Source organism: Battus philenor, unplaced genomic scaffold (assembly GCF_028537555.1).
Source record: "Battus philenor isolate CCGP_79_NKW_IND1 unplaced genomic scaffold, ilBatPhil1.0.hap1 SCAF_6, whole genome shotgun sequence".
Lineage (NCBI taxonomy): Eukaryota > Metazoa > Arthropoda > Insecta > Lepidoptera > Papilionidae > Battus > Battus philenor.
This window is the reverse complement of record NW_027181726.1, coordinates 9,383,856-9,406,882: the sequence shown is the minus strand read 5'-3', so window position 1 is coordinate 9,406,882 and position 23,027 is coordinate 9,383,856. Positions and strand designations below refer to the sequence as shown.

At 31.0% G+C, this 23,027-nt stretch overlaps 1 protein-coding gene across 1 annotated transcript; it reads right to left on the bottom strand.

Annotated features, from left to right (window-relative positions):
- Positions 1-19,330: 19,330 nt before the first annotated feature.
- Positions 19,331-22,619, bottom strand: LOC137930357 (NECAP-like protein CG9132). The gene is made up of 5 exons (XM_068773596.1): positions 22,385-22,619; positions 22,113-22,318; positions 21,854-22,035; positions 21,392-21,573; positions 19,331-20,523 (listed from the first exon to the last, which is right to left on the bottom strand). Exons 1-5 carry the CDS (start codon positions 22,468-22,470, stop codon positions 20,466-20,468), a joined length of 714 nt encoding a protein of 237 aa, XP_068629697.1. The 5' UTR covers positions 22,471-22,619; the 3' UTR covers positions 19,331-20,465.
- Between the last annotated feature and the right edge of the window lie 408 nt (positions 22,620-23,027).

Below are 23,027 nucleotides of genomic sequence, written 5' to 3'. Positions count from 1 at the left end.
CGGGTATGCTCTCGAACACAATGAAATCACTTAACGTTGCTCACTTGGCCTCTTTGTTTAACTTAGAGGGTTATGTTCAATGTTCAACTTCGAATAATAAATTGAGGTCGCTAATGCTGGAAGCAAAAAGGCTTTTTAAGACTCTTCTGTATGGTTTAAAATTAAGACATAAACAATAACACAGCAACAATCTGTTAACTAATAGAGGTTATGTTCTACAGCCTACCTTGTACACTTTATACTTATAAGTCTACACAATATTACTGGTTATTAGTATATAAGCTTGAAAGGGATACAACTCATTTGCGGTATCGATTAACATATGGTACAACTCCATCCAAAAATCAACGGTTTCAGACATAATAAATAACGTAATGAAAATATATTTAAATAAAGCTTTTTCAAAATTCGAATTCTCTTCTTTCTGTTGAAGTCGTCGCTGAGGGCAGCAACATTAGCTTCGTTGAAATGAGTTCGCGAACAACACGATGGTTCCTGAACTATAATGAAAATTCGGATAGCTACATATTAAAATAGATTATTATTCATTATCTATCCTTGCAGATATTACAATAAAAACTAAAAAAATAATGTAACATATTTCAGAGTGATTGTTTTGTACAGGATGATTGAAAAAAGGTGTAAAATTTTTTTTGCTGACATCCTAACTATCATATAAATACTAACTACGACGCGTAACTACGTCTATTTCTACTATTAAAAAGCGATATGCAAATATTCGTAAGATTCGTTTTAAAGGATGTGTGAACAAATTATATCAGAGCCATTGAAACCTATCATTTTCATATTTAATTTTCTAGATACGGTTTTATTAATCGGCGGAGGGAATAACTTACTATCAATATGACTCCTTGTCTCTTTCGACCCTGTATAATTAAAAAAACACGCTTTAATATTGATAACACATAAATAGCCTATAATTACCATAAATCAAGTTAAAAATGATTACAAGAATGATTGTATAAATTATTTTAACGTAATATTGAGTAACTTCCCTTTGCAAGCGGAGGTTAACAGAAAACTCATTTCGTGGCGCTAAAAGTAACACGCAATTATACAGCCCAACTGCAAAGCTCTGTTTTAAATGCCAGTTCCCATTTGCAAGATTTTATTTTGCGCATACAAGGCTAGTTAAATTGACGTACAAATTATAATTTTTAGCGTTCATTAATGTTATAATTAGTTATAATTTTTCAATGTTGCACTTGCTTACTTATAAATTCAAATTAAAATAATCTAAAAAAATATATCATATATTACGTTTCTTATTAACAGCAAAATGTTAAACTTCTTATAAAGACCTACCAAATATTTGGATAATAACATAAGTATCTTCTTTTCAGCCGATGGATGCCCACTGCAAGGCATAGGCCTCCCTCAAAGATCACAACGATGATCGATGAATCATCAATCGACTTCCCGTGACCTGTCGTCCATCTAGTTTTGTTTAATTTATTATTTCCAATTTTTATCGCTGGGGTATTTTGTTTACAATACACTTTTTTCGCGTTTACTGAGCGCAGACAGTTGAAAGAGGGATTGCTGCTATTTGATAAGGATCTTTCTTCTCAAAGCTAAGAGTCACGTCAGCGTTTTATTCTTATTTACAATTTTTTATAGTTAAATATATTTAACTGTATATATACCGTTAAAATAAATACTGAATTATACATAAATTGCTGCATTATTTTATTTCAAGTCGCTGCCTAAGCGCTACAGACCGTTAAATGTCTTGAGGTTTAATACAACCTGCCGGCCTAAGTCATGAAAAAATCCTGCCGTAGATTTTTTCCTGAGATTTTCCGGTAAGTTGAACGAAGGTATAATAAGGTTTTCGCAAAGGGACACGTGGTTGTCTTTAGGATTCGAATCGAAAACAATGTCTGAGTAAGTGGTGAAAAGTCTATAATGAGATGCCGTCACATCGGCATCACAAGCATCGTTGTCGATTAGTTTAAAACGGTGCGGGTATTGATTGCAGTACCCGTGCCCGTTTAGCAGTTGTGTTGGATGAAAATACATATATCTTCATGAATTTGCCCAATTTGTTTATGTCGGAGAGTTTCGAAAGGAGTTCTACAGTGAGTCGACCCTGAGCCGAGACCTCGTATCTAGCCTGAAAATTGAGTTTGTGTTCAGCATGGATTTTGCTCTTAACCCAAAGCAATATAAAAAGGAATAGAAGGAAGAAAATTAGCGGGATCATATTTTTTTTTTTAATATTTCAAATAACAGAATTGATATTCGAATAACCTAAAGGCGAGCAAATCATTCTCAAGGAGTGCTATTTTCTATGAATCTTATACATTCTTCTTCTATAAAAGTAACCATTGCACTTCAACATTCTTTGACATTTTTTAAAAATCATCAACAGGAGCTTTTTTAACATTAGCTGGGAACATTATTTGTTACTATAAAGTGTTATTGCAGTACAAGATAACACACATTATAAAGGAATATTTATAATTTCATAATATTTTACAAAATATAATAAATATTATTTTATCTACGCGAAACAACCCCTTAACATAAATGGTGTAATAATTATACGCATGAAATCTCGCGTGATATCATTATGCATAAAATATTTCACTTAAATTCAATGTCTAGGAGTAAAATAAAATTCATTTCATGTTACATGTTAACTTATTTTCGACTTTTAACTTTTTTTTTGGTGTCATTAGTTTGTAAATATAAATTAATTTGTAAATATTCTGTCTATCAATGGTCATGTAAACCTTGAAACTCTTATACAGCTGTTAATAATTTAAAACCCAAAATAAACATCTCCCGTACAATCACAAGTTTCAACAAATTTTCTCGTCATCAGAGCTTAATTGCTCTTGAATAACAATCACATTCATTCTTTTTATTCGTGAGGGAAATAAAACACAACCGAATTTATTTTCAAACAGCGATATTTACATATTCATTGTATTCTCGTTAACAATTTAAAACAAAGTTTATATTGTACGTAAATTCATACCATAACATCCATTGTTTAAAAATGTTTAAAAACCTGGTTTTTAATTATGTTAAAAATATCAATGCGTGAAGTTGTAACGAAACGTAACAAACACTATTAAAAATGCTGCAAGAGTATAATGACGATGATTTTACAAAAGATATGTATTGCAATTATATGTTACCGAAATTCCCAAAAAAATATTGCTATACATTCGGGGCACCGGAAAGTAATGTCGCTTTCTTAAGTTAAATTCATACGATTACATTTTTAACAAGTTTTTATTTCTAATCAACAATATATCGATCTTCATTATCGACAACCTTTTGCTATCTAGTATACAAATTTTCAATACCGGAGCATTAAAAACAATCGGTTTTTCTTTAAAATTTGATAGAAACGACTTTCCGGTTTCCCTAAAATATATATTTATATATAGAATACAATAATGATATTTAAATAATTGTAAAACATGACAGGTTTTGTATCCCAAAATTTTAGGTCTCTTCTATAGTTATGTTATTTTAAACGACTACTGACTGCACGGAAGACATGTGTCTGATATAATCAACACCAATATAATTCATCAAAAAGTCATAACACAAACTGTGTTTTCAACCTGTAGAAAACAACCCAACCCGGTGTTGTGCTACCAGATACCAGATTTTGTAACATAAAATCCGTCTAAGATTATTGTTGGCTTTCTGCAGATTAGAGCCCTGGTAACTTTAGGTTGAAGAATACCATTATAACTCCTCTATAATAGCAATCTGATTCTCATATCTATCAAATTAGGACTTTTATTCTTCTAATGACGTACACATAAGATTACTATAAATGATTGAAATGTATAATGTCATTTTTAGTATGATGTGGTAAAAATAAACTTTTTAATTATTATAAATTATAAATACATTACAATGTACATATTCATGTCAATGTAATAGTTTGGGATCGAAAAAATATAAAGAATTGAAAAGATCATTCGCGCTTTAAATTAAAATTCGAGATACATATTTTCAAAGTTTAATTTCTTCTTCAGCTCGTCTACGCCGTAACTACTGATAGTCGATTTCATCCGTAACTAAGCGATCAAAACGTAGTGCATCTTTGACATCAAAATTCTTGGATTGAAAACGCTTAAACTACCTTTGTGCTACATTTACTGACGCTACATTAGATCCACAAAAGTTACAATTTTGTTTTCGCGGCTTTAGCTAATTTTTTTTCTTTTTTAAAGTATAATTTTGACAATTATCGAATTTCTTCATAAGATTCACACATTTTGACAGAGAAAGAAAATTTACGTTAGCTCAAAACAAAGTTTACCTAACTAGTTTTTTTTTAAATATCACCTTTTTAATTTCACCTAAACCGGCCAGATACGAACACAAGTAGTACAGCCAAAGAGATTAATAATACAAATGTAAACATACTACTTGCAAAAAAAATTCTCTTTAACCTATTATTATGTCAATAATAAAATAAAAAGCAATATTACTAACGTTGCATAACCGAATATCAATTCATTAAGCACTAATGCGAATCGTTCCATTTCACCCCGAGGTCATTTAATATTGTTAATTGTTTTATTAAAAATATTTTTCCATTGATAGATGTTCTCACGTGTAATAATTTTTTTAATACTTATGTTGAAAAATTGATTAAAATTTTTCATAGTTATCCAGTATTTCCATTAATCGTTTGGCGTAAAATATTCAGTGTTATTGTTACGTTTTTACGCTACATGTTAACATAAAAAAACTTATATCCACACAAATGACCGCTGCAACAAAAATAAAACGAACTGTCCTATTCATTCATTATAGTCAAATTACATATTCTTTTCGTTAAAACAAAAAAAAATCTTTGATTTTAAATAGTTTTGTACCTGTCAAGTATTATTAAACGAAATAAAAAAAACTACGATACTACATTAACGAAAACTTTATGAAAAAGAAGGAAAAATAAAACGCTTTTGAAAGCCAATACTAAAGGAAATAAAGATTTATACAGTTGTTACGTAAGTATGGAGCACCTTCTATACTTAGAAACCAATATAAGGGAGAAAGCTGCGATTTTCTTGTATACTTAGCTTCCTTAAAGAGAGTAAAGAAAATGTAATCGCAGTTGGATAAAAACATAGTATATTTTCTCTATTTTATTACATAAAAGGAGATTATAAAGTATATTATTAGTATTGTTATATCTACACAGAACACTTTTCTGTTGTAAATAAAACACTTAGAATGAAAATTTAATACTTAGATTTTTTATTTTTATTTTTTAATACTTGGAAAGTTTAATACTTAGTACATTCTAAATTGAAAATATGTTATGCAATGAGTAAAAAAACAAAGAATGTTTTAGATAGTATAACTAAATTTGAGTTGAATTCTTCAAGTCTATTTAAGTTTCTCTGTATCAACATTATCATTCTTTTTGCGGTACGACATTCACTGCTAGACTATGTCTCACTCCTATAGATTTCAAAAGGACCTCGGTTGGAAACGGCCTTCTTCCAGCGTCTTCCCACGACCCTAACAAGGTCAACGCCGAACAGGTTTGATTTCTCAAAAGACCATATCAAGTATGACAAGATCCACATACGGACGATAGTCGCCGACTTAGTTCAAGGGATAAGCAAAGTTGAAGTAGCAATGCGCAGATCACGTGGCGCGTAAAACAAATTATGGCTGGGGCCTTAAGTTTCTCGAGTGGTGACCACGGACTGGCAAGCCCTACGTAGGTCTCAACAGAAAAACTCACTCTCACAGAAAGATAGGCGATTTTGTCAAGGTTGATGGAAGGCTCCTGATGCATATCTACTAATCCAGCAGTGGAAGTCCCACAGCCAAAGATGTTGATGACTATACTGTTTAGAAATAAAAATCTTTTTATCTTATATCTTCTCGACAAGACTCGATTTAAAGTCACTAGTAATGTCATTCCAACAAAATGCCATGTTTGTAGTATACACACTAGTAGAAACCATACCTAGATCAGCAATAGCTTTGGACTGACGATAGCTCAAATAACTTTCCTGTTCTCGAGATTCGAGGCTAGATGTATAATATCTTCAACATTATTATTTTAGCTGAAAAACCTCCACTGCTGGAAGTGAGCCTCGAAAAGTGAGAATCGAAGAAGTTTGTCGCATGACGGCGTGGAACATAGGCGCTAATATTTCCCGACGCATTTTAGACTGTATATAGCACACGGACGACGATGATAGCATAGGCAGATTTATCAAAAAAGCAATATCCGCTTTTCCGGCGTGTATAATTGAGTACAGTCTAAACATGGCGAAAAAGCATAAAAACGCATTTGAAACTTACAGGGAAAATAAATACATAAATAAATAAAGACTAATAAATTAAAGGTTATGGATAAATTTTCTTATTTTTAAGGTTTGAATAAGAGAACACCATTTTATAATACATTGTTGATGCTGAAACTACGCTCAACAAATTTACAACAAAAATTAATTTAAAACAAACAAAATAAAACGTACGGAGCATTTTCACATGTTTTTAGTTATTGTATATAACGCATTTATAATACCAATAACCTTTTTTGGTTAGTTACAATAAAAGCTATTTGTTGAAAAGTTTTAACACACTTATACTAATATTTCAAGTGTTTTGAACAAAAATTTAAATAATCCACGGAATAAGTTAGATTGAAATAATTGTTAGATATTTTACCCAAATTTTATAATTCCCAAACTGATCTCGTAAAATCTAGTTATAGCTTCCGGCAAAGCTAACTTTATTAAATGTTTTATCTACGCTTAAATCTCTAATAGAGGGATCTCTAATAGAGAGATAAATTTTAAGTAACTTAATTATTCAAACGCAATTCTAAACAAACTTTCCTTACGACAAAACATATTACAAATCTATACAACTACGGATAGCCGTTACGACTTCGAGAAAGTTCTTCTGCGCATAGTATACTTTCTCAAATGGCTTTCGAGGTAAAAAAAAAACATTTCGGCGCCTTACCAGTTGTTTGCAAACAAATCACAGTTTAAAGAGAGCATATCTAATACAATGTTTAAATTAACCAAATTGGAAGGTGGCCAAGAAGTACCTAAGTAACTAATTACTTAGATTGATGCTTCACAAAGAGATTGAGCGCATTGTAATCATCATCGTTTTAGCAAGGACATCCACTGATGATTTCCAAAAGATTTTGAATAGGAACGGTTATAAGTCATGTGTATAGCCTCCGATAATATAATTCTATTAACGGAAGCCTGAAAGGTTTAAATCACAGCGCGACCGGTTATTAATCTTAAAGCATTTCAACGAACTTAAACTCCATCACAATTTTTATGATTACTGGACATTGCTAGCAATAATCATCAAGTTTTGCTTTGAACCGTGTAGATATAATTACAAAACCGCAAAATCCCTTTTTTACGTTCAGAAAACGATTCAGTCGTTTATTTGTTGTATAAAATTATGTTTATAAAGTAAAACAAATAAACCATTACTTACTGAACTACCACAAATGCAGATAAGTCACTTAATGCTTATTTAAAAAAATCCTAATAAAATTAAATTTAGTTGTCGTTGAGAAGCTCGCCCTGGTACATATTGTCCACACTTGATAATAATCTCTTTTATTCACCATCTTATTAGGTGACTATATCTGTGATTTACGTTTCTTACATTACTCCCACGAGAGACGTAGCAAAGTTTACGCACCACTTATACAGCCTAGTACCATTTATTCCGAAAAACATTTTTAGTTAATTAATTACTACAAATAAATATAAATTCAATAATGATTTATTAATGAAAATTTTACTATGGCATTAAATAATGTTTCCGTTTTATGACGAGGATAATAATTTAATTTCCTGAAAGTACAAAGTCAACACAAATCCTTAATATGATAATAAAAACTAGAAGTTTGTCTTCATATTTATCGTTATTTCCGTAGATAGTAATATGAAACATAAAACTTTACGAGGCATGAGAATTACAGTCACAAAAACCATGTATTTTTTGCTATACAGAGTAATCGTTTTTGGCAGAGTAGTTAAAGGTAATTCGTCGTCATACATAAAAAAACCATTTTTATTAATCCTTTATTTAAAGACACCAAATTTTATACGTACTATAAGTGCAGGAACAGATAAACAAACTATTATCAATAGACGAAGCAACATGAAAGGTACGGAAAAAACACTTCAAGTCTCAATTTTAGAAATATCTTAAATTTTATTTATTAATAATAATAAATAAAAATTAAACTTTTGTTTCTAATTAAATACTTGATTTTCAAGTATAAAGTGCATTAATTAATAAAAAATTAAATTAAAAATGTGAAGGAAAATTTAAACATAATCATAAGCGTAAATTTATTGTTTAATAGAACACAAACATGGTTATGAAAAAACTTGTTGACTAGGGTAGAGTGAATGGCTTAGGATTCAAAAGTCGCATAACTTTGCGATACATTGATCAAGTATCTCTTGATGATGCTCCCAGAGAAAGAAATTTTAACATCGGGTTTTAAACTTACGATTTTTAAATTAATTTAATGATTCTAGTGTACACACTTGAAAATATATGTAGTTCATAATAGTAAATAAAACGTACAATGAGCGGTATTATCAAACAAGGCAATTAACAGTTAACAGTAGAAGTATAAATAACATGTAGTTAACGTATACAAAACATACACAAACTAACATACGGAAACATACATAAATATGTATATAGCATATATATTTATAATAAATACATTATGATACTTGATCCCGTATAATACTTTTTATAAATACAGTAAATAAAAACGTCAAACTGACTTGGAAAAAAATTATCGTAACCATCGCCAACTATAAGAAATAAAAAATTCTTATAAAGTAAAAAGAAAACGAAAGGCATCATGCCTTTGAAATAAGGTGGTAAAGGTGGATATTGCGGATACCAGCTCAATATAACACTAATGTCTCAATTCTCCAGGTACTAAAGCCTCCTGAGAATCGTAAACTTTTAAATTTTCACACGCAGCGTATGTAGTGGCCACGTTATATATTATGGGAAGGAAAGGTGCCGCTAAGGAGAGACGTATTATCTAGGTAGAGTGAATAACACGAGGGCTGGAAATAGTCCTGTTTTCCGATTGGTGGTTCAAATGATAGCCCCCACATAATCGTTGCCATTAAAAATCTATGCGTTTAAAGTGCTACAGAGAAGCTGAACGAAAAGGGACGTACACCGACTCCCATAGACTACTCTGCTAATCGCAAAGGACAATAGAAATACCGTAGACGACTAAAAAAGTGTTTAGTAACACTAATGTACTAACGTCTCTAACTCTTTATGGTACAACTTCGCCACAAGAAGAGTGGTACCATTATATTACTTATTATACATTCCCACAATTGTAATATCTATTTTGCTCACGCTGGAAGCAACCGTAACTATCACATGAAGTTTAATTAGATCTACAATGCCAGATGCAATTTAAAATAAAAATGTTTTAACTATATCTCACTTAAACTACTATAAACTTCTATATTATTAATTAATTATTAATTAATTTTAGTGAAGGAATGTCTAAGCTAAACATTCCATTAAATAAACCACGTCTAGCATTACTTTGGCTTAAATATAATTATTACGAAATTCAATCTACTGACGTCATATTTTCTAAGGCTTTATAGAAAATCCACTCAGAGTGAAAGATAATATAAAGAAATTGATAAAATATGAGGGTAAAAGGCAACCCTTACATTAGCTTATAAAAATATACGAAATCCTTTGAAAGAATTTACAAGCAACCTAATAAATATGTTGCGTTTACTTGACTTCATTTTTGGTTAAAAATTTTTGCTCCCTTAACTCCGCTTTAAGTCTGGAGTAGTTAAATATAATACACACCATATTTTTCAGTCTTTGTATTTAGTGCGTATAATATTCCAGACCTTTGCTTACAGACTCCGTTTTTCATACATTTTACCAGCCACAAATCATTAATTTCTATACTTCTTATAACACGGTCTTGATTTCTTTTCGGGTAAAGGGACTAAACGTGTTCTTCTCGTCTCCGTGTTGATATGCTTATATATGTTGGTAAAGATGATGTACCATTGTATTCTAAGTTAACGAAATTGCATACTAATTTTGCAACGTTACTTAATGATGCAATATTTAATTTAAGAATATTCTCCGGACTATTTTACGGTTATAATAAGCGGTGATGAAATTATTTATTCAAATTTTACTACTCTTACTTGTTAGATAAATGGACCTACAATAGATAATATTACAGCGTAGACAAATACATTACTTCATAGTATGTTTAACACTAATCATAATATATAAATAATACAATACACAAATATGTATAAATAAGTTTTCACGGGAAAGACTTGAGCTGAGTAATAAATTTTTTCATTTGAGCGGAGGACGTAATTCGCAATTCCGGGATGATAACTTTGGGGAAGATGCAAAAACAATATAAAATTAACTATCAAAATCTAAACTAACAAAAATAAAAACTATGAAAATTAGTTAGTTAAATAAAGTACGACAATTTATGAGTTTAATATAGCCGAACGGATAGACAAATTAAAATGGTAGAAACTGCGAAACATCTTTAATATCACAGTGCCTAAACATTAAGGTCTTGACCAAAGGGTGTTACCGATGATGGCATACGGTATTGAAACACGGTCGTGATTCGGGCCTTATTAGCAAACTCATAATCAACCTGTGGAGAGTAAGATATCATGATTTTTCTACAAGATTGAATCAGGAAATAGACCGTAGACGAACGAATGTAGCAGACGTAGCCCAACGGATTAGTAAGTTAAAGTACTAGTGAACAGGACACAGCGCGTAGAACAGGTAGCCGCTGGGGAATTTTGATTCTGGAGTACAAACCACAGACCGGCAAACACAGCTGATAACGTCCACTCATAAATTGGACAGACTACCTTTTTAAGGTCGTTAAAGAAAACTGGGTACAGGCCGCTTGCAATCGATGAATAAATGGGAGACGCCTAGCCAAAAGTGGACGTTCTACAGCTAAAATGATGATGATGACGTTGATGATTTAGTTTATTATTGTTGCCAAAACATTAGAGTTTAAATCTTTTTCGTCTTAAAATACCGCTTTTAGAATAAATACTGTCCGTGCCTGTTCTATTTCAACTAAGATATTTTAATACATTAAAAATTTCGCATCTAAAAAAGTAACACAGATATCTGTGTTACTATGTACTGTGTTAGTATATACTAATACTTAGAAATGAAGCTTGGACGAATTCTCAACTCGACTGAATAATGTCCACGTCGTTAATGTAAATCATCGTGTGGAGAATAGAATTTATAGCATGATTTGCTTATTATTATAGTTCATATGCTTTAAGAATGCACTAAATCATCATGCAGCCGATGGCGGTTGAGGCCGAAAGGTTTTTGGGTGGTGACCAGGTAGACCCGGCGTGAGTAAGCCCCCAACTAAGTGGAGCGATGATATAGTTAAAGTCGCGAGCACTCACAGGATGCGGGCAGTGCAAAACTGATCATCATAGTCATCTTAGGGGGAGGTCTATGCTGTGGGAGTCTATCGGCTGTGAAGAAGAAAGAAAAAGAATCATCATTTTCCTCGTGACAACACATTGCTCAACACGACTAATGAGTGCGAAAGTATATCTCCGACTTACCGCTACTTTTTTTCAATAAACTCACTCTATTTTTAATATTAATGAACTAAAGTATCGATTATGCAACGTCATTGTCAGTTAAAAATGATTAAGGAAAACATAGTTATGAATATCTATGAATCTACCTCGTCTGCATGGGTTACTGACCCAGCAATCAGCATTTCAACAGTTACTAGGTTTATAACTAACTATCGAAAGAGACTATCGGCTCTGTGCTTTGGTAAACATCAAGCCTGCAATAGACTGCTAGCAGTTTTACTCATTATTAGTTATAGCAAGTATTTTTACGCCAGTTTAATATTTTAATTTTTGGGGGAAGAGTAACCTCTCATTTACATAAAAAAAAACAATGTAACCGATACTTAGTAACCTCTGTAGCTTGAACCCTTCAACTAGAATTATCTGTATGAAAACAATACAACGAAGCTGTACTCTAATTTTCGAAGAACGAAAATGGATTAAACTTTGGGGAAAGAAGCTTTTCAAATGCGCCTGAAATGGAGTCGTTAAAAATGATGGAAGTCAAGATGAAAGATGTACGTTTCCTTAAGGTGCCTTTTATTTTTGTACTATTTAAATCGCATTCCTTTATGTTTGTATAGAAAATATATATTGGGAAGTTATCAGAGATTATGTTGAGGAAACAGGTTGGATACAGGCTTCTTATGTCTTATTATAATATACAACCGTAGAATTTTCTTTGTAAGTTATGTAAACAACGAAGTTACAATATAAATGTTATTGCAAGTTGAAGTAATTATACTAGCGATTATTTCTTATCGATATAAAAATGCTTATGAATTAAATATTGCATTATTAAAAGATACTATAATTATATTATATTTTTATCCAAAGGCGTCAACGGCACTGACTTTCTATGTTACATTTCAAACACGTGTAACGTCGCAATATCACGTGCGACATTAGTTTTATTATTATTAGCAAATTACATATTCGTTATTTGCTTAAACGTTGTAAAAGTTCAAAAAGTCAGATGGCAATGGCACATTACGAACCTTTATATGCGTGTGTGTATATTTTTATTTACAATAAATTTAGAAATTATTTTGAACATATACATACAACAAACCTAAAATATAACGTCCATTTCGTAACCATATTAAATATAATAATAATTCACTGGAATTTTTATAAAATTTTATACCGTCTACATATAATATACATGAGGCTTCACCTGTATACTGACTCATCACGATATCTCTAAATATATAATAATTTTATAAATATTTTAATATAAAATTTTCGTATCGTGTAGAGCTATACGCTAACACTAATTTTTACAAAATTTTACTTGTAATGAGGTTGAGGCGGCGTTTATAAAAAATTATTTTTTCAAACTATAGCTCATGTAATAGAAATTGACAAAAATATTTTACTGACATATTAATATTTAATTAAAATGTATTTTGTGAAATTACAGTCACAATAGGCAATACGGTCTACGCGACGCGAGCAGTTGATAATAAGTATAGTATAAAAAATAAAAATATATTTACTTAATAAAATATAAATAAGTGCCCTATCTAATATAATTTAGTTACATGGTGTAGTTTCAAGACAGAAAACGAATTATTAGCAATGAGAGAAAACAGAAAATATGAAGCATTAATAGAAAAGATTTTAACCAAGGAATTCAAATAAAAATATTTTCTTAATAATTTTATTTGGTGTACGGGAATAAACTTTGCTTACCTAAAGCACGGTTATTTCCGATATTTAGAAATAACTTAGAGTTAATAAGCAATACATAAATTTTGAAATTTAATGGAACAACATGGAATTTCCATTAAAGCACATTTTCCGTTACGGTAGTATCCATTAAGCCAAGACTATGAAGGGTCTTTCGCGCATTTTAATAGTGCAGAAAATTCTACGTCCTTATTTTTGTTGCATAAAAAGAACTAATGCGACAATGTAATATAGACCAAATGGTAGACATAAAAAAAAAAACAAGTATTTTGGTAATTAGTGAACAAATAACATTTCTTAAACATTCTCTACATTATACTTATCGTTCGACATAAATAGCGGTCCTCAATGAATATTCTACTATTTTTAAATACCCTCTTCATTTTTTTTTGATAAACTAAGTTATAGACGCGAAAGGCAAATAACAACTAAGCGATTGAAATTTACATGTAACAGAAAGGAAAACGCTACGCTGTAAAGGAAGATTCACACTTAATATTTGTGTGAGAGAAATAAACTACATCTGTGGAAATTTATAGTTGTAGATAAGGCATAAACTTAAGGAAGTAAGATAAGGGGAACGAGATGCCTCCAATAACGGGGGGCATTAAAAAAATAAGAAGAATTGCGAACGTCATTATGGTCATACTAAGTAAAATTAAGAAGGTTCTGAATTTCACTGAAATAGTAACAATCAAAAGACATCACTTAAAAATCACTACGCCATAAGTTACATAAGATTACAAGGCCCAAACTCAAGAGAAGAAGGCATGTGATAGCATAGGAGAAGAAGATGAATTGTACATTTCAATTGTAACTGATGTGCGAAATACATTAATCGCTTCAAAAATTGGACGCAACTTTAACTTTAAGCAAGTGAATGCCAGGATTACAACGTACTTGTCTGTAAGAATCGGATTTCTCTCTAACGAAATTTATTTTTTACCTGTGTCGTAGCCTCGTCTCTTATAAGATAATGTAAAAACTTTACCGAAGAGTTTTAAGGCTCACGAGTGAATTTGAGATCACATGAAATACTTGAACTTTGTACATCGTTAACAAGCATCAGAAAAGTTGTATGGTGAGGTATGAGAGTAATGACACCTTGACATTTTATAAATGTAATAACAGGATGAAAATGAAAGATAAAACTAGAAGTATGTAATATTATTCCACATGTTTAATCATATTCGTAATTTAAAACCCGTAATACTTTTTCTATTTTTCTTAAATTTAAAAGGTTTTTTTATTAAAAACTTGAACATTCAATTCACGCACCATATATGTACATTTTAATATATAAGGGTACATAAGAGTAAGCCTTACAACGAGTTAAGTGTCTTGTTTTAAAAGGTAATATTTTTAAAAATCATGATAATCGCCTCTTAAAAGTATATCGATCTTGTCATATTGAATTACAAATAAGAGAAGATTATTTTCACATTTCTCTTAAAACTTTTTAAACACATCTCCATTAGGATTTATATGATCCGGTTTGGTTAACAACGAATGCTGATATTTCTTTAATCTGTGTGTTGATTGTAATAATCAAATTTTAATGAAACAATTTTTCATAGTAAAACTTTACACTAGGGAAAGTTGAGTCATCATATTACATGTTAATTATACGCACTCGGACCAAAATTAGTTACATAGATACGTCATTCGCTTAGCTAGGAAATTTAAATAAATGTTTATTCCTTTTTTCATTTATTATTATTGTGCAATAAAACAATTAATTTTTCACACGTCCAAATTAGACTTCCTTGATTTTTTTATATTTACGTATTTTATACAAAGTTAAACAAAAGTTAATGTCATGTTACCGAGTAGAAAATTTTGCAGGCCTTTTATGAGTAGAGAATTTCACGTGTAAAGTGATGTTCCCTATTTTAATTGAAGAAAGAATAAAAGAAAGAAAGAAAGAAAGATTTTGATTTAACCGCATGACTGCTCCATATGAAATACTTTTACGGAATACTTGTATGGGGTATATTGTTTCTGAAGACGTATTTGTGGTTCCCTAGAGGCTTTTACAGCTTAATCGGATGAGAGTTCACGGAACGGAAGGATCCGTGAACTTGAAAAAACATTTCACTGGGTATTTGTAGTCTAGTTGCACGATGACGTTCGCACGAAGGAAGCAGCTCTACACATATAAATGTTTAGTTAAATGTGTGTGTGGCTTGAAATAACAGCGTGGACTACTCGGTAATCTGAGGAATATTACGGATCTTACCTCGGATCGCTCACGCTGTTCGCGGCTATGGGACCGAGAGGTCGCTCCCAGAAAGGGATCGTGTGGGCTTGTATTGACATAATTACGGGTCTATTTATATAACCTACGGAATTAATATTATATAGGTTTCCCACAGTCACGCGGCATATAAGAAGCTCATTGTGGATACGTTTGTTAATGCACTTTAGGTGACTTTAAAAGTCCATTGACTGTCAAAAATACGATTATTCTTTCTTCGCTTAAGTCGGGACTCGCGGATTAGCAATTGGACGATAACAGACGTAGATTCAAGTGTAGCCACTACCCTCAAGGAACGTCTAGTTAATACCACTATGAGGTAACTTTTCGATAATTACAAGATACATTATTGCGTTCAAAGAATATATAAAACAGTTTTACTTTGAATAAAAAATAAAGGGACGAGAGTATACGATACTGAAAGATTAAGCATAGTTACATTATGACCATTGATAAGAAAATTATATTAACTACGGATTTACTAATCCCAATGGTTGGCTTGAAAAAATAGAATGAAATATTTCAGTAAAAGGTGTATACATGTCTTGTATGTGAGTGGACTTCGCAATTTCGCCTTCTTATATAGGTCAATTAAACTTTTAATAGGTCGTTGTTTGCTTTTTTGAAATATAAACCAAAAATCTTCACCGCACCGGGCGTTATATCAAACCCAATGTGACCTCACGAAATTTTTATTTAAAACAACAAGATTACGAAGTAAAGTAGGCGTGAGATAGCAGTTTTATAATAAAAACAAAATGGACGATACTTGGTTATTATAATTAGGTTCTTGGTGTTATAGGTACCCGGGTCGAGTTAGACCAGTGATGCCCAAAATGGTCTATACAGACCTAGGGGTCTAAAACAGTCAAATGTAAAAAGTCAGCGAAAATAAATTTGGGGATCCATGAAATGACAATGGGGGTCCACGATAGTAGATCTCAACACATACACTGATAGTACCTATTTACTTACATCATACTATCTTATAATATCAAAACATTTACATTATTAATAAAAATACCTATAAAGTAAAAAATTTACTATATAGGTATGTTTATAAAATTGTGTAAGTTGTAGGATGTTGGTATTCGCTTTGTGGTCGCAATACATTTTGAACTTGTAAAAACCTGAGAGTCGCAGTCTCTAGTCTCGTCATACCTAGTGGAAAGAGGGTTTAGCGCTGTTACCAATCTCCTAACGAAAAAAAGAAACAGACTGGACATCATTAGCCGAGGAGATTTAAGATTATCCCTTACAAAATTGACGCCAAATGTTGATAATTTATTACTAAAGCATCAGGTTCATCCTTCTCACTAAAAATATTGACTTATTGCTTATGTTATTTTATTTATAGTTTATTTTATGTTTATTTAATGTTACGTATATTTTACATAACAGATACAAAATTTTATTTTGAGTAGTTTTAATTTAAATTCAATTAATAAACATATAAATTAACATAACATGTTTTTGCTTTAAGTTTTTAACACTAAACTTCACTACAGTTTGAAATTTACAGGAAACCAACATCAGGTAAGTAGGGGGTCTACCCAACACGGAAAAACATGGCAAGGGCAAAAAAGTTTGGAGAACTCTGGGTTAGACTAAGGATCGAACGTGTGCGATGATTCTTTCTTTCTGCGTGACGATTAAAGTAATGTTTACTCTAACAACTGTTCTTCATTTCCACCATAAGGTACTTCTTTTCGACATGATCGTTAAGATTATCGTTCTGCGAACATCTGACACTATAGCATTTCTTAAACAAAATGTCTCTCCGCGTAAACCTTACCATTATATTCCACTTTTTGCTTATATCCAGTAAAATTTTAAATATGTATATACAAACTTCATTTTCCAATGATTAAGGAAATCTAATAAATAAATTTGTTTTATACAGGTAAATACATAAATATTCAGAAAGATAAAAGTAATAAAAACACCGTGAGAATCTAAATATTAATATGCCATTAAGAGGTTACTTAATATATTAACCTACAAATGGTTTAGAAAGAATTTAACGAATTATATAATTAATTATTTGAGATAATTTAATAACGACGAAATCTTAATTGACTTTGAGTTTGTATTGACTTCATCATATTTAGGCAAATTTAAATCATCTCAGTTAGATTAAGATATCGTCCTTTTAGCCACAGTACGTCCACTGTTTTATAACGGACATCGCCTGTTGGATACAGGCGTTCCTCATTCTATTTCTATAATACTGTGAGAGGCCAAAGTCACGACGGCAAAGGTGAAAAACAAAAGGTATGGAAAAATTCGAGATATATACTTTTTATAATATACGTCTCAAATTTATTGTATTACTTTATATTATTTAGGTGAAATTTTGTTGAATGACTTTTTGCAATTTTGTAGGTGAAGTAATGACATCAAGTTGCTGTAGAAATTTTAGGACATCTTATCAGAAAAATGCAATAAGTAATTTTGGCTGGGGGCTATTAATGTTAACTAGAACTAGACACAGGTTAAAGGATTTTGAGAAGACCGAACCAGGGGAAAATCTCGGTGGATGCATTATCACATTTCACGTTTTTCCAAATAAGTCAAAACTGTTTTGTGGTTAGTTTTCAATTCTTAGCTACGTCGTAACTACTAAACGATCTTGATCATTTTTTTTAAAAATCCTTGCTTTTATCCGTAATTTTCGACATCAAAATTCCCAAATTTAAATTTTGAAAAAAGTTGGAAAAGTGGTTGTATCTTTATTTGATATAACTTAGAACCTTGTGATACTTTTATTGGCTCTGCTTTGGGTCCACAAACGTTACAAATTATTTTCGCGGCTTGGTTTACATTTATTATTTATTACATTACCTTTAAAGAAGTATAACAGAATTTTAAAATTTATAGGATTACTTTATTAGGTTCATTCATTTCGACAAAATAAAACATATGAAAATCATCTCGAAACAAAATTTTATGAAATTGCTTCTTTTTTTAAATATGCATTTTTTATGTCTTCGAAACCAATTAAATAAAAATAGTACAGCCAAAGATTTTATTATAAGAGATGCATAATATTTACGGACTTTTTATGACCTAATATTCACGGACGATAGGCAGCAGCATCTCTAGAGTATATCTGAAATAAAAAAATAAGCTCACCAACCCGCATGCCAAGTGTGGCGAGAATTTGTGCATATCCATATGTGATCTGCTAAACTATTCCTGGCGAGGTAAAGCCATGGTAACGGCGAAGCAGAAAGTGCAAAGAATTCCCGATAGACGCCCAGGTGCGCACAGCCCATCGACGACTGGCTTTAAATTAGATATATTATCCCAATACTAAGTTACTAAATTGATATTGAATTTGAAGTCCTTTTATTTTCTAAATACTTTAGTGTAAGAGTAAGGCATATACCGTAGTCTTTTCAAGGTCAGAGTGAATAGGTACCTACTGAACGTGCGTGTTTAATCTGTGACCACATCTACCGCATTTCAAGAGAATTGGTGGTCAAACGCGGTCATGCGTAAATAAATACTTCTCAGTCCAAAAATAAAAGAAAGCAATTCCCGATTAATGGGTATTGTATTTAGTGAAATAACTACACTGATGATTTTGACACTGATATTTTGGGCAAACTTCGTATGTTTTTGCACATTAAACATTTTTGACTATAGATGACAATAAAGAATGAAGAAAATCAAATACGTATTTTAATACATGTTTTATTCAATTAAAGTTGCAACAATGTTTCGATAACTTTAAGTGCCCAGTACTACTGCCATAACTTATTTGTAATACAATTATTAAGTTTGCATAATCAACAATCATGTTGTGAATATTTAGAGAGATACAAACTCTTTACATAGAAAGAACTTTAACAACTAGTAATACAAAAAAACATATTTTACTTGCCTGTGCATCATCATAAGATAATGTAAACACAGAACATCAAATAATCATAACATACTAGTTTTACACTAATAAATTACAAGATATATTTTTTTTTTATTTTCCTAACTTTTTCTCTTAAACATATGTTATTTTATAAATGATTATGAAAAAAAAGTAAATTTTAGATAGGTACATAACATTCACACAGAAAAATATAATCTGGCATGAATAGAACCAGAACATAGGTTTCTTAAGCATGTGGTATCACACCATGGTTCAAAAGAAAATGAGGGTATTAGTAAAAATATATATTTTAATGAAAAAAATAATAATTTTACTTAGCCACCTCAAATGTTTATTTGAGTTTTTATTGTATAAATAAACAAACAGGCTGCCTCGGATTTATTTTATTGTGGAAGCTACCCAGCTACCTAGTAGGTAGCATTGGTAAGTAAGCTGTAAAAGTTAAAAAACCTATGTTACAGAACATATTATAATGAAATAAATATGTCTTTACGAGTACATTTGTACAAATCTTAACAAAATTCTGAAACTGATCTTTTGCAAAAATATAATTAAGATTTTGTACATAACTCTGCCATAACTTAAATAGCTATTTACACAGAGATTTTCTACAACAGTTATTTCTAACATTACAATTGCAATGAGCAAAAAACTGTTCTACAGCTACCACTAATCAAATATACAAGTGTTACAACATATACAGATATTAATCACAAATTCAGAATAATCTTATATTTTTTATTGTGATCTGGTATCATTTATATTGAAATCATAAATAGCAGTATTCCAATGTCAATATACTTAAATTTTGATGGATGTTTATTTTTATTTTTAAGTCTTAACTTTAAGTATGCTGTAAGTATTGTGCAACACATTAACCTGCCTTAAGTAATACCAACACCAAATCACAATTGCTTCCATTTTCTGTCTAAAATTGCACCCAGTTTTGCTGATTAGCTGGTGTGACTGGTTTCTGATTTTGAGCACTGAAATCATAATACACATAAAATAATATCATAACAACAATTATTTAATTAAAATACATTTAAACCATTTCATGTGGTCAAACTGTTATACATAAATCAAAGTATTACCAGAATTGGATAAGAAAATATGGGAAGTGAAAAAAACGATGAAGAGAGAATTTGTAGCCATAATAATGTTACAGAGGGCATACAATTCAATTTACTATTCTGTATGACAATAACTTAAAAATATGTGACATAGATTTTGGCTTGATTTATGACACATCCATACATTATAAAAGTGATATCTACAGATAAAAACATAAAAGCCTTCCTTAAACCTAAGGCATAAGTAACCCAGAGTGTGGCATCGAAGCCCAAAAAAAAAACTTGTTTTATAGTATAAGTTTGTATTAAAACCACATTATTTTATTCCTGAATTTTTCCCTCTACTGTAAAAGCGCGAGAAATGGCTGCTTAAGAACCACCAATCTCTACCTATAACTAACAAGTACACAGTGAAATTGGCCTATTTAACGTGCCCAGAGTTGCCCCTTAGGTCAGCCATGTCTTTAGCCTAACATGTAGGTCCCTCTTAGCATTATGTGTGAACAAGATATCATGGTTAATTCAAGGAAAAAAAGGCTAAGAATATTATTTCTTGCAGTGAAAATATTTTTAGTATATAAACAAAAACTTTAAACTGCAAAAATATCCAAGAATACTTATATATTTGTAAATTCATGAAAACAAACTAACAAAATTTATTTAATTATGTATAAATATGAGCCATATTTAAATAATAATATGACTCATATTTATCAATAATTAAGACAGCCCATAACCCATTTGATTATTATAAATGACATTTTTATATCATTTTATTTACCTCGCAGAATTAAAATCACCCCATTCTGAATTTGCATTAGGTGCTGGAACAGTAGGAGTTGGGACATGCTGTGGCGATGGTGGTGGGGGAAGACGAGAACCACCTGGTGGAGGTGGCAACAAGCCAGTCATTGTAGCACCACCTGCACGGCGTGGTCGGCTGCCTTCATTGCCATCTTTCTTCTGAAATTTTTAGAACAACTATGTAAAGAGCTGTAATATAATTTTTTAACCATATATACAGACATGGATATACTGGCACCAAACCACTCAGATGTAATCCTCTTTTTGTTCCAATGTCTTTCATTAATAATTATACATAGAATTACAATCCATAACTTGCTTATATACTAAGCTGTGTCAGATATTATTAAATAGATTGTATGGATTTTTAACTACTGCATCCCAGAAATATTTTTTCATAATGACATTTTTATTGTGGATAAAAATTAATTATTCTTACCGTAATTTTCATATTGATTTTTATAGTTTCGCCATCCTTAAAACCCAGATCAAGCTGCTGTTCCTGTAATTGTTCACCTTCTTGCTCCTTCTTCAACCACTTAAAATGATCTTGTAAAGCCACATTAAGGTCAAAGGAGTCTGACCTGTCACCAAATCCCAAGCCTATATAGGCACTTCTTCCTACAATATTTATTATTATGAAGTGATAATATGATTATCATTATAACATTAGAGAATTGAATGTTTAAATTACATACCATTGTCATCTTGAATTCTCACCACAAAGTATCTTGAACTGTCGGTTACAGCCTCTAGGGCAATTCCTGGGTATTTGTCGATAGGACATTTAGCAAACAAATCTCCACTTGTTTTATCTTCCAACTTCATAATCAAATCGTCCCCTTTAGCGACCAATCGCATACGCCCCGTCCACTGTGGCTCTTGCAAATTCCAATCTGCCGCTCTATTAGAAACATTTTTTTTATATAAATTTATCTGGTAATAATCATAATAACTAAAATTTACTTACCTGTATCCCCTATTCGAAGTTCTTGGAGGTATTTTAAATACGAATACCTCATTCTTAACAAGTAACACACTTTCATACGAATCCATTATAAACAATAAATTAATATATCACGTAATTCACTAAATAATTAGGAATTGAGAATGATTTAGTAAAGATTTTAAAATAAAATTAAGATTTTGCATAAACGGTCTAAACAATACAGAACTGGCTTCAAATTAATTGAACTAGCATCTCATTATCAATTGTTTGACATTAATGACGTGACCAAGAGTTTGCAGTAGATAATAAATGAAAATGAACATTAAAGAAATTAAACAAATACAGAATGGAACATAATAAAAACTATGTATTAAATTACTTGCGAAACTAGAATCTTGACATAAGAACTGATTTTGTATTAGAGTTCCTACATGTTTAAAAAATGCCTATTCAAATTTTTGAACCAGTAGATTTTAAACAAACAATAATTATGAAATTGGGACATTTAAAAACGTACGCTGCACCCAGTTCCAAAAAACTGTATAACATGAGCTCAAATAGATACATTAACCTTATCGTCATTTTTATTCCAAAAATTGTGAGAGGAATACGTTTAATTAAGATATGTTATGGAGGTTATCTTATATGTCATAGAATTAGAAAT